Here is a 13,709-nt window from a genome sequence, read left to right on the forward strand (position 1 = left end):
GGATTAGCTACCCTGATGTTTGAAATAGAATAGAGTTCCATTTAGTATTTTTAAAACATGTTTTGTAAGAAACAGTACTATGAAATGGATCGCATTGTCCGTTTTAACCAGGGAAGCGAACAGACGGTAAAGCTTGGATTCATTTGAATTCAGTGCTCCCTTAAGAAAAATAAAGCTACATAAACACATCTGACAGTCATTTAGGAGAAGTACGGGTAATTTCCATAGAGGAAATTCTAAGTCTACTGTCTACAAATAACTGACATTGTAAAACCATAAAATATATGCTCTAGAAACACCTGACATTTATCCTCTTGTTAGCTTAAAATATTTCACAGATGAATGTGTCATTTTCACAAAGCATAAAAAAAACAAGTCCAGGCAAAAAATATAATTCAGTAAAATGCTAATACCATTCAGTACAGAGAGTAACTGTACTGAAACCAGAAATCCCATTCAGTTTAATATACAGAGTTCTATATACTGTGTATATCTACAGTTGTGCTCAAAAGTTTTCATACCCTTGAAGAAGTGGTAATATACAGTACCATTTTTAAAGAAAGTGAGCAGGCAAAACACATTTCTTTTATTTTGTATGGGATTTATATTCAACTGTAGGTCAAAACAGAATGACACAATGATAAAACAAAACATGGCAACAAGTAAACAAATGAAATGACCCCTGTTCAAAAGTCTGCATTCCCTTAGTTCTTAATACTGTGTATTGCCTCCTTTAGCATCAATGACAGCATGCAGTCTTTTGTAATAGTTGTCTATGAGGCCCCAAATTCTTGTAGGTGCTATAGCTGCCCATTCATCTTGGCAAAATGCCTCCAGGTCATGCAAAGTCTTTGGTCTTCTTGCATGAACCTCACATTTGAGATCTCCTCAGATTGGCTCGATGATATTAAGGTCAGGAAACTGTGATGGCCACTCCAGAACCTTCACGTTCTTCTGCTGTGACCACTGGAGGGTCAACTTGGCCTTGTGCTTAGGGTCATTGTTGTGCTGGAATGTCCATGAGCGGACCTTGTGCAGCTGTGCAGCTTTCATGCAAAAGAATGCAAATTGTCTGCCAGTATTTTTTTTATAACATGTTGCATTCATCTTGCCATCACTTTTCACAAGATTACCTGTGCCTTTAGAGCTTACACCCCCCAAACCATAGGTAAGCCACCACCATGCTTCACAGTGAGGATGGTATTCTGGTCGCTGTTGAACCCCTCTCCAAATATAGCGCTTATGGTTGTTACCATAGAGCTCTATTTTGGTCTTGTCACTCCAAATTACACTGTGCCAGAAGCTATGAGGCATGTCAAGGTGTTGGCATATTGTAACCAGGCTTTTTTGTGGCATTGGCACAGTAAAGGCTTCTTTCTGGCAACTCGACCGTGCAGCTCATTTTTGTTCAAGTATCGTCGTATTGTGCTCCTTGAAACAAGCACACCATCTTTTTCCAGAGCAGCCTGTATTTCTCCTGAGGTGACCTATGGGTTTTTCGTTGTATTCCAACCAACTCTTCTGGCGGTTAGGGCTGAAGTCTTTCTTGATCTACCTGATCTTGGCTTGGTATCAAGAGATTCCCAAATATTCCACTTCTTAAAAAATGATTGAACAGTACTGACTGGCATATTCAAGGCTTTGGACATCTTTTTATATCCTTTTCCATCTGTATGAAGTTTCATTACCTTGTTACACAGGTCTTTTGACAGTTCTTTTCTGCTCCCAAGGCTCAGTATCTAGCCTGCTCAGTTCATCCACATGAGAGCTAACAGACTCACCAACTATTTATACACAAGCACTATTTGCATTTAAAAAGGCCATAGATGTGGGACATTAACCTTTAATTGCCATTTTAACCTTTGTGTGCCACCTTGCGTGTCTGTACCAGGGCCAAAAATTCCAGGGTATGTAAACTTTTGATCATGGCCATTTGGGTGATTTCTGTTATCATTATGATTTAAAAAGGAGCCAAACAACTATGTGATAATAAATGGCTTCATATGATCACTATCTTTAAATAAAAGACAATTTTTTGGCATGATCAGTCCTATTTTCAATATCAAAGCCAAAATGTCACAATTTCTGCCAGGGTATGCCAACATTTGAGCACAACTGTATATCTATCTATTTTTACATATATTGTGACAGTGCTAGATCCTCCCACTTTGTGAACATAGGTAAAAGGCACACAGGGTTCTCAAAGATACAGTTTGAGGAGCTCCAGAGGGTTGTGTCTGAGCAGAGAAGGCTTGGTTTTCAGTTTTCTCTAGATTTTGTAATCCCAGATCAGGGTCTGAAGTTCATTGTCTTCCAAGAATTTTTGTTAGGAAGAAGCCTCCAATGCTGTGTTCAGGTCTTAGGCCCCTTTCCCATTCTGATTGGGTCTACTTGCCCATTTTTCAGGTAGAACCAATGGGAACCTCTATTCTCCTCTATGGAGCGGTGGGTGCAAACAGACATGTGTCCGTTTACACCTGCCAACATCCAATCCGATCCACCAAAATGAGACAGATGGGGATCTGTTCCCCTTCTGTCCGTTGGATCGGATGACAGTCGGATGGAAACGGACAAGTGGTCTGGTTCCATCTGACCACCCATACAGGACAGAGGGCTGTGTCTGCTCCTCTGCAGCAGCGGAGCGGATAGACCTGTCATTTGCTTGCTCATGCAGGGATCAGCAAAAAGATCCCCTGCTGAGCAAGCAGATCCACTGACGGGTCCGCCCTGTGTGAAAGGGGCCTAAGGCCTGGTTCACACCAATGTATTGTGCTTTTTGCTCATTTTGCAGTGCTTTTTGCATGTGCACTTTTGTCGCGATTTTAGTGTGCTTTGCATTTTGGTTAAAGGGGATTTTTTATTTTCGGATGGGCAGAATAAAAATGCAAAAAAACAAAAACGCTCAAAAAATGCACCAAAAAATGCACTACATGCATTTCAGCAGCTTCTCCATTGAACTCTATTGAAGCAAAAATGCTGCTGTTTGCTTTTAAAAAAGTCCCTGACCCTTTCCAAAAATGCAGCAGCTCAAAAAAGCATAGATGTGAAGATGTCCCTGGGGAAACCATGTTAAATGGACTGTAGTGCGTTTCTGCAAAAAGCAGAAAGCACTAAAAACACATTGGTGTGCACCATGCGGAAAGGTGCCTAATAAATACGTATTTTCTGGCCAACATCTTCAAGCAGCTAAACACCTACTTATTACTGATAAAGCATGTATCGGTGCTGCCATTATTTATACTTTGCGTGAACTAGAGCAAACTCTTCATCACAACTCACTAATCCGATTAATAAACTGAGAGTCTCCCTTATACTATAATGTCTCTTACAGTTGATTTATACACCTGAAAATTAGGCCATAGGAGCATTTTCTTTCTCAACAGTCTGATCTGAAAAAGATTTGGTCATTCTTGGCAATGACTAAATCTGACAGATAATGGTAGTTCAAATAGGTGCCAACTGAAAATATCATTTGAGAGGCAACAGAAAGGCAGTTCTGTGCAACCACATTATCCAATCCACTGGAGCAAAATTCAAATAGTTTACTGCCATTTTAAAAAAAATGTAGCAGCAACCAGTGCACACACAAATCATTAATGGAAACAATCTAAAAATACAGTCACAGAATTTGTAAAAAAGGCCAGTTCACATCTGTTCAGTGCATTTTTAGAGTGTTGTGTTTTAGGCAAGTTTTACACACATTTGTAGCTGCACTACCATTGAACTCTATTAGAAAACGCATGCATGCGCATTCATCAAACTGCAGGTTGTATAATGTTCAATGGTAGCCACCGAAAACGCGCCTAAAATGTGAGGCACTAAAAACACAGATGTAAACTGGCCCTAAGGTGTTTCTGGGTACTTTAGGTGTCCAACATTTACAAGCTCACTGTTAAATTATGGCAAACCCATTGGCTCTTGAATTAGTAAATTAGTAGTGAAGTGCAAATTAGCTGTTATCTTCAGGTACCTTCACTTTGATCTTTTTTGGTCTTTAGAGTGCTTTGGTACTCCCAAAAACCCAAGTCTCTTTATTATAAATCAATAAGCAGTTTATGTGGTCACTGACTCTGTTTACCCTTTGCATTTCACTACTGTTTAGTCTCCTGCAAAGGATGGCATCGCTAAACGATGGCAAACCTGAAGATGATTGACGGGGGGCATGGAAGTACAGTTATAACAGAGTTTCTGAGGCCCTTTGCCACAAGGTAACGAGCACTTTTTACTGAGGGACCCACAGGTTGCCACAGGGACTTCACAATTACTGAGGGACCCACAGGTTAGTTTTAACTCTCATCTAAAACTAAAATTAAAAAGCTTGAGAGTCTCAACTACAAAAAGCATGGACAAAGAGAAACATAATGGATTTAATTATATAGAACTTACAGTAGTGGTGGCATTTGGTTTGGCACCATTTTGCAGCAAAACATTGATGATATGGGTATGTCCCTGCTGGGCAGCCTGATGTAAAGGAGTGTAGCCATTCTGTGAAAAGTAAATAACACAAACAATACAACACATTAATGCACAGATTTAAAGAATGATATGCAAATGTGATTTTTTTTTGTAAGCTATTAGGATAGCATACATTCTCTATTAAGCAAATATGAATTTTTTTTAGATCAATGATGCTCATGGCTATAGGTACGAAAGGAATAATTGCAACTGAGATCAGAGACCCATGATAGGGATAAGCAACTACTGGGTTTTTTCCTTGTAATAAGGTGCTGGGATTTGTTATATCTCCAATACAAACAAAGAAGCCCTTCTGACAAATACCAGAGCTGCCAGATTACCAATACAATCCTTGTGCTCATCCATGTGGTGAGACAGCAAGACTTTTCATGTACAAAGAAATAAGTCCAATACATACATAAAAGGCATACTGTATATAGACAGTAAAAGAGCTGTGTGTTTATCTTAGCCACACTTAGGTATAACCATAATGATTTTAATAATACCCTAGCATTAAAGGAGAAGTAGTTTTTTTTTCTTTTTTTGCCCAATTATACTAAGCTAGGTGGATGCAGCATCGGTCTGATGCTGAATCTGTCCACCACCGGTTCCAAGTGTGAGAACTCAGTGATCACGTGACTGCTGATCGCTGATTTCTCCCAGCCGCTCTGAGCAGAGATTGATGACTGTCAGACTGCTGTCTGCTCTGCTCCCCAGTGCTCACTGGAGCGCTGGGCTGTGAAGGGGGAGGGAGTGGTTGGCTCTGGCCCTCAGCAAATTGCTCAAAAGCTGAGCCACATGCCTCTTCAGACTGTAGGGTGGATCCCGACTTTAAAATCGGGATCTTTCCCCAGCCTGGACCAGCTGAGTGACATCAGCTGAAAGCGGGCTTCAGCCCCCTGTCAGCTGAAAATGGGTCACAGGAGTGCAGAACGAACTGCACTCCTGTGATCTACAGAAGTATAGCCAAAAGAGTACTTCTCCTTTAAATAACATGTAATTGAACACATTTATTTATTTATAACAGGTCCAGGTCTTTATATAGCACCGTCAGTTTTTACTATATGCAGCAAATTATTCATTGGAAAATGTCAACATATCCTAGAAAGTTACAAAATGAAAGCTGACCAGAACTTCTCAGATATATAAAAAAGAAAAAAAAGCTGACTAGAGGCTGCCTTAGAATTATTGCTATGACTGTCACATGACCTTTATGGCATGACCCATCGACGCGTCACACAGCATATTCAGCAATATCCTTTCTTTATCAATTACTTGTTACAAAATGTATTACCTTTGTTTTAGCTGTGACACAAGCTCCACGTGACAGAAGGAAATTCACCATCTTAATGTTTCCGTAGTGACAAGCAACAATTAGAGGCGTATATCCCAGCTGGAAGAAAGAGATTTATTTAGTGGAAACCAGAAACACCAATAATAGCTTGTGGCCTTGTGAAATGGAGATAATTAAAGGAAATGTCAACATGTACATGGGTGAAATGTTCATTGAACTTAGTCTGATGATCAGTTTATGCAAGCCACCAATATTGTAGAATATATACAGTATGTTCAACAAAATTTCCAAAACTGGAAATGTTGCCCCATCTTATTTTGGGCTGAATTCTACAGATAGATACTCTCAATAGCTTCATTAAATTCCTTTATTCCTGGTTACCTTTGTCTGAGCATCCAAATTGGCTCCTTGTTTTGCTAATATTTCTGCTACATTGATCCTGTCCTCCTGAGCTGCTAGGTGCAATGGAGTCAGTCCAGTCTGTGTAAGGAAAATAAAACATACATAGAAAAAATACTAAACAAAACAGATTGTTCCAGTCTTGGCTAGAATTCATACATGTAAAAAAACCACATACAAGACACACCGTACACGTTACAATTTGACTGTTCAATCTTCATACAACCTCCTTTAGATTTACCACCCTAGGAGATATAATCAGACTGTAATGTATTAGATGAGCTTTAGCTATCTAGGGCATGTCTCATCCTTCTGCAAAGATATGCACTTAACGTGCACTGGAGTTTGCCATGTATGGCACAAACTGATTGTACTATCAAAATCTTTATTGCAGATCAATAAAAAATGTTTCTGCTTATCCAGTCATGAAATCAGTGGTCAATAATTGGGCAACAGAATGGCTGCAGGTGCCAGGCATTGAAACAGTCCCTGCTTTCTAGTACCCGGTGTAGAGAGAACGATGTGGGTGAAGTGGGTGGGGTGATCTCTGTGCACAATACAAGTAAAATCCCTGGCTCAGGGAAAGAGAGAGTGACAAAGGAACGTGTAATCAGGTAAGTGATCACCAATGCTGGGGGTGAAATTCACTGTCACTGACCACCAATGCAGGGGAGTAGGGGTGTTTAGAAAACACTGACTACTAATAGGGAAGAGGGAGGGGGGAGTAAAATGCCACTATTTACCAGTGGGGGAGCCTGGGGGTGTAAATAGCACTGCCACTAATCACCAATGTAGGGGATGGCGGTGTCAGTAGCACTGACACAAATGCTAAGAGCTATTGGGTCCACTGACACCAACACTGGGGGTTATTATTGAAGCAACTGACACCAATGCTGAGGTCATTATTGTGGTCTCTGATACCAATGCGCTTTTTTTATTTTTTGAAGTACAAAATGTTATATATAAATACTTGATATTTTTGTTTTCCTGCCACCAGATGGAGCTCTAGACCTCTGCTTAGACTATTCAGAGGGAGAGCAAGTATTCTACACACACAAAAGTGTAGAATACTTACAGCAGCAAAGGAGCAGAGATGCGGAAGATTTTCTTTTACAGGTGACCTATTTTATGACCGTGTCAGTATTAAAACGGTATTGGTTTTAGTAGCACAGCATTTGCATGAGTACATGACGTGTAAATGCTTAGTAACGGCACCAGTACTGGGGGTATTATTTTGTTCACTGACACCAATGCTGGGGGTTAATATTGTGTTCACATACACCCTGACATCAATGTTTAGGATTATTATTGTGTTCATTGACACCAATGCTGGGGTTCCATCCAAAGACACTAATGCCAGGGGTTATTATTGCATCTACTGACACTTATGCTGGGGGTTATTATTGCATCCACTGACACCTATGCTGAGGGTTATTACTGGATCAATTGACACTAACGGTGGGGGTTATCATTGTAGCCACAGACAACAATGCTATTATTGCGGTCTCTGACAACAATTCTGGGGATTATTGTTTTATCCAAAGACACCAGTAGGAGGGGGGATTAATTCATCCACTGTCACCAATGTTGGGAGTTGTTATTGCGTTCACTGACACCAGTGCTGAGGGTTTTTCATCCACTGACACCAGTGCTGGAAGTATTAATTTATTCACTGACACTATTGCTGGGGTTTGTTGTGTTCACTTACACCAATGCTGGGGTTCATTATTGCATCCATTGCTACCAATGCTGGGGGTTATTATTGTGTCCACTGACACCAATGCTGAGGACTTTTATTACATCCACTGATACCAATGCTGGGGGGTATTAATTTGTTCACTGACACCAATGCTGGAGGTTTTTATTGTGTTCACTGACACCAATGCTAGGGGTTATTTTGGAGCGCGGGGTGCAGGGACCGGTCTAGTTGTGGGGACGAGTGGAAGATGGGGTAAGTAAATCTTTTATTTTTTCCCCTAGAAATAAACAAGACATTAACCCTTGCACTGTGGGCACGCCCCCTTGCAAAGGATATTTTTTTATTTGCCTGGAGTTGGGCTTTAACTTTTAAATGAACATGTACTACAAGGTATTTAATGGCTGCCATTGGTGACCTCATTCTGAAAATATTAGTTGCCATGCAGTCTTTGCCTTCCATATTTCCTGTGACAATGACCTAGAAAAAACGTGTTGATCAAGGTAGTGAAGACAACACTTCTTTTCTGTGTATTTGCTTCATGTTAATGATTTAGAAAACACTAAAGCCAACATGATAGCCAGGTCACTAGCACTTTCAGAAGGGAGATTAGCAATGGCAGACCCTTTACTTTTTCAGTACAGGTTTGCTTCAAAATAAGTCCAGGATAATGGAAGGGGGAGACTGCTTATGATAAAATCTACAATGGATGTTAAACACTCTGATAATAACTTTGTCCAGATTTGATCCATGCTATATGGAATGTAATGTCTGAAATATTCATTTTAAACTCACACAGCTTTCTTCCAAATGTTGTGCAAAATGGCAAAATAATCAAAGATGTGCTTATAATAGACAAGAATAACATAAAATACGCCAATAATAACAGAAAGTCTTAACATGACTTGCTGTAATAACGCTATAATTCCCTTTAAAGGAGAGTTGACCAGATAGAACTAATATAAAGAAAACAATACAACAATCTGCTGCACTGTTACATGCTTTATTGTTAAAACCAAACATCTGAAGTGTAGATGAATCTTTACGATAAAACCAAAGCCCACCTTTGTTCCAACGTGAATATTGGCTTGTTTGTTGAGCAGAAGTGTCACCATGTCAGTATGACCTTCCTGAGCTGCAAGGTGGAGAGGGGTCACTCCTTGCTTGGTTAGAATGTTGGTTTCTGCTCCATAGTTCAGTAGGGTAGTAGCTATCTGCATCTGTTTCTTTTTAGCAGCAATATGCAGAGGAGTGTAACCATTCTATAATGTTAGAAGAAAGACAACATTTTACCTTCTCTCCACTACAATATTTATGACTAATATTTCACCAAGATGACACTGCTACTCCCATTTATTTTAAAATAGAAATTAAAGACAAAACATTTGTGTATAGATATGAAAAACATTATAAATACCTTTTAATTTTTTTTCTAAATGATAACATACCCTCTGTTCTCAGCTGCATTAGAGCTGGGGGAGGAAAAACAGCAGAACACTGATCTTCCCAATGAAAGACTGTGCAGTGGGGGTTGGGGAGGGGGGAATGTCAGGACAAGTCTGATCATTGGAGGACAGAAATCCCAGTTCCCAGCATAGCTAGAGAACTGACCACAGTGTGCTCTCATGGCTAGTGTGGTCAGTTTTTAATAGGAAATCAGAGAGACTGGCAGGAACACCAGGGATTTTACACAAAGGAAGCAATACAAAGAGAACAGGATTTCAACATCCTAGTTTTTATATTGGGTTTTAGTTTTAATCCATTATTGTAATTTAACAAATTACACTGGAAACCTCCTATTAAATCATTCCTTAAAAACTGCGTGCATTTGTTTAATAAAGTTTTACTTAAAGTGCTTATAAAGCCTAAACATTTTTATTACCTTAATGCATTCCTTGCATTAGGCAAGAGGTGATTGTAGCTGTATTAGTGCATTTGCGACAGAAACAATTGAGTACTGCCCGTGATACTTTTTTTTATTTGCACTAACATACAATTTTGAGGACAAGCTTTCAGGGAGTGTCCCCTTCTTCAAGGTCCAAGCAGTACTATACTACTGCTACTATACTATACTATAGTATTGCTAGGACCTTGAAGAAGGGGACACTCCCTGAAAGCTTGTCCTCAAAATTGTATGTTAGTGCAAATAAAAAAGGTATCACGGACAGTACTCAATTGTTTCTGTTGCATTAGGTAAAAAATATTTAGGCATCAGTATCCCCCCTTTTACTTTCCTAACCCTCATTCAATTTAGCGCTGTGCACATCTGCATCTCGTCTCTCCCCTCACTTTCTGGTCTTACAGGCTTTGCTGAGACAGTGGGAGCCACTGGCTCCTGCTGCTATCAATCAGTGATGAGAGAGGGGGGGGCAGGGTAGTCCCACTGTCTGTGGCAATACATGCAGACAGCAAGACTCAGGAGCAAGCCTGCACAAGTGCCCCCACATAAATAGGCTTTCTATGGGGGCATTAGGCACAGGGGAGGAGCCTGTAGTGGCAGCGGGAGACCCAAGAAGAGGAGGTTTAGGGCTTCTCTGTGCGATTTTACTTGCAGAGAGCATGTAAGTATAAATCTGTTTGTTATTTAAAAAAATAAAAGGTTGTAAGCATTTACAACCACTTTAAGGACACAAAGAATACACAGCAAATTGCAGCCAATCAGAATGTATCTTTTAGTAGTCTTGTTTTTGTAATTTGAAATATTATTGGTTCTTAAACTACGTTCATTTCTTCTTTAATGGAGATCTAATTCCCAACTGAATGACGTTCAGGGGGAGATATACTAACACTGATGCACACAGAACCTGGTGCAGCTGTGCATAGGAACCACTCAGTTTCCAGGATTTATTGTCAAGTTTAATTGAAGTGTTTTTTGCTTTTTTTTATATATACTATTTTCACCTTTTTCATTGTACTGCTCCTGATCTCTTCCAGCATCCTTAACCTTTTGCCATCCATGCAGCTCAGATGTGCACTGTCGGGGGGGTGGTCCTCAGCACCCACACGCCATGCATATGAGAGCATGCTCACTGCATGCCCCCAGCACAGTGACCAAGCTGTCACAGACAGTTCCCAGTCTCTGTTCAAGGCTCACTATCATGTGACCACTTTGACAGCCAATCACAGTGATCACGTGATCAGCAAGTAAAATCCACCTCCTGGCATTAAAACCCAGTTATAGGGCTGCCTGGAGGGGCCAGGAAGGAATTATACTACTTCATATCTACATGCACTGAAGTACAGTCATTGTCCTTCACCAGATTCCTGATGGTGACAATAATGGACCATGCCTTCACAATGTGTACTGGCACAGCCTTTTGTGGGTTCAACCAGGGGTGCCTGTGATGGGGTCACAATGCAGGAGCATAAATAAGATACAATTGAGACCCCATAACAAGAAGTGCCTAAACAATGACCCTGCAGGACTGCAGGATCAACAGGTATTCTTTTAGAGAAAACTGTACATTTAAAAAGGCTAAAAAAACAAATTACAATAATATGTTGACGCTTACGTGAAATTTAGTGGCTTGTTTTAGATCTACTTTAATGGCATACTTTCTGTTGCTTTGCACTTTAATGCCCCTTTCACATTGGCGGTTAGATTTCAGCTTTTAGCTGTGGCTAGAGGAACTTCTTTATCACAGCTAAATGCAGACAATGCATCTCTGGCTCCATTCACACACTACGTTTAGCAACGTTTTCATAACATACGGTTTTATGCGTTTCGGAAAAATAAAGTTGACAGCGTCCAGCAGCGATGTACCGCAGCTATCTGTACATAAATGCAGTTAATCGCAGTACAAAGAAAAAATAAATTGCTATAGATAAGGCAAGAATTTACTACAGCAGCTAAACGCAGCCACATGTAAACGCAGATAAACGCAATGTATAAACGCAAGTGATCTCTGTGCCAGGAGTGTTGGAATTTCAAAATAAAAAAACATGCACTTAGCGGCAGAACAACCGCCTGTGTGAAAGAGGTCTTAGCCTCTCATCTAGGGCAATATATTTAATTTTCAAGCATCTATATTGATCCTGACTTAAGTGACATTCTAAATAACAACATTGTTACAACACCATTACAATATCGCCCAGCTACAAACACATGGTTAGTGTAAAGTCATACATATAAAACCTCACCTTAGCTGTGACATGGGGAGAAGCACCTTTATCCAGTAACAACATCGCCACCTTCTGGTTGTCATAGTGAGCAGCAACATGGAGTGGTGTGAGCCCATTCTGCAAAGGGCGTGTTGGTTATGAGGGTTAAAACAGTTAGTTACTGAAGCTCTACAGTTATACACGTTTGCATTGTAATCCTACAAAATGGCTTTCATATTAATTGTGTAAGACTAACAAGAACATGAATGGTGCATGGTGTATGTTAGAGGGAATACAACATTTTAACAGTGTAAACATTGTTGTTAACATTTAAGAATAAATAATTATGTTGAGTACTATACTTAGGCATATTCATAATCATATAATATTCTATTCAACTCTATACTTAATCACATGGATTCACCTTTCCAGCAGAATCGGGTGGTGCACGGCGCTGGAGAAGTAATTTTGCAACATCCAGGCTTCCATATTTAGCAGCCACATGTAGAGGTGTAAATCCCTTCTGAAAAAGTGCAATGACAGAGGAATTTGTTTTAGATAACAGCTGAAAGGCTTCTCTATATTGTTGTGTGGTATCAATTGCAATACGTCTATCTGCACATTGCTGTTTAATATTTGTGTTACTATGTAGTACGACATACACATCCTGATGACATGGTTACTGGGGCAAGTAAGAATAACTGGGGCCTGTGAGTGCTATTGGAAAGTCCTAAAGGAAAACTATATTGGGAGAAACTCATAGGTTGCCTCTACTGACCTCTATATTCCCCTGCCCCCCTCCACTGTCACATTTGGCACTTGTTTGGGGTAGGGGGGACGGGTACCTGGATTGACAGGTACCCACCCCCACTTCCAAGTCAGACTGGCGCAGCGATCTGACCCAGAAGTTCAGCCTCCCCCTCCTTCAGCTGCAGCCTTATGGGACAATTCACAGGTCCCAGAAGACTGTGGGACCATTCACAAAGCGTAGCGTGCATCGCACATACATAGCAGGAAGCCGGCTGTTAAGCCGCAAGGCTTCACTACTGGTTTCCCTTACTTACGATAATGGCACCTGCATTCAATGCCCATTGAAGATTCGGCTCAGGTGAGGACATCGCTGCATCCCTGGACAGGTAAGTGTCCTTATATTAAAAGTCAGAAACTACAGTATTTGTAGCTACTGACTTTTAATTTTTAAGGGGAGTCTGGAGCTCTGCTTTAAAGGGTAACTCCACTATCGTTAGAAAAAAATTGCAAATAAAAAAAATATATAGAGCACATATAATTGCTACACAAGTCATATTGTAATTAAATGTTATTAAAAATTACATTTCCTTTTTGCACTGCAGAGCTGTAATTTTCTGTAAAAAAAATAATGCAATGTGGAAGCCTGGAGGTGTTCTGTATACAAAAAGTGTACAGAATGCCCCCTGAAAATGTAATTTCCTGCTTGTGTGATTTGACTTATTCATTTTTTGCAGACATCTGTACTAAGATGCAAGTCAGATTTTGGACATCCCCTGCAACAAAAATGTATTTTTTGGGGAGATAGTCTCAAAGGGAAATCATGTCTAAAGAGATGCAGAACTTTCACATTCCTCATCAGAGCAACATCTGATTGATAATCATTCACTCCACTTCGCATTCATTTTATACAGAAATAGAAAGCCAACAGCTATTTCTTCAGAGTAACAAAAGGTAGGACTCTGCAACAAAGTTTGTTAAAATCCCTGCAATGTACATAGATCACATAGAGGGGAA

At 40.1% G+C, this 13,709-nt stretch overlaps 1 protein-coding gene across 29 annotated transcripts in view; it reads right to left on the reverse strand.

The window, feature by feature from the left end:
• ANK2 (ankyrin 2) overlaps nucleotides 1-13,709 on the reverse strand; it is a 290,860-nt gene that overhangs the window by 140,171 nt on the left and 136,980 nt on the right. For 25 of the 29 annotated variants that reach the window (XM_089691815.1, XM_089691824.1, XM_089691825.1 and 22 more), the window contains 6 exons: nucleotides 12,370-12,468; nucleotides 11,985-12,083; nucleotides 8,909-9,106; nucleotides 6,131-6,229; nucleotides 5,750-5,848; nucleotides 4,387-4,485 (listed from right to left, as the gene is read on the reverse strand). In XM_089691815.1, the coding sequence (XP_089547941.1) occupies nucleotides 4,387-4,485; nucleotides 5,750-5,848; nucleotides 6,131-6,229; nucleotides 8,909-9,106; nucleotides 11,985-12,083; nucleotides 12,370-12,468 (693 nt within the window). The remainder of the gene's footprint in view (nucleotides 1-4,386; nucleotides 4,486-5,749; nucleotides 5,849-6,130; nucleotides 6,230-8,908; nucleotides 9,107-11,984; nucleotides 12,084-12,369; nucleotides 12,469-13,709) is intronic. The other 4 variants (XM_089691841.1, XM_089691838.1, XM_089691836.1 and 1 more) reach the window with 1 other exon arrangement.

Source organism: Staurois parvus, unplaced genomic scaffold (genome assembly GCF_062004578.1).
Source record: "Staurois parvus isolate SC_StPar_1 unplaced genomic scaffold, SC_StPar_1.0 ptg000572l, whole genome shotgun sequence".
In the NCBI taxonomy this organism is placed as follows: domain Eukaryota; kingdom Metazoa; phylum Chordata; class Amphibia; order Anura; family Ranidae; genus Staurois; species Staurois parvus.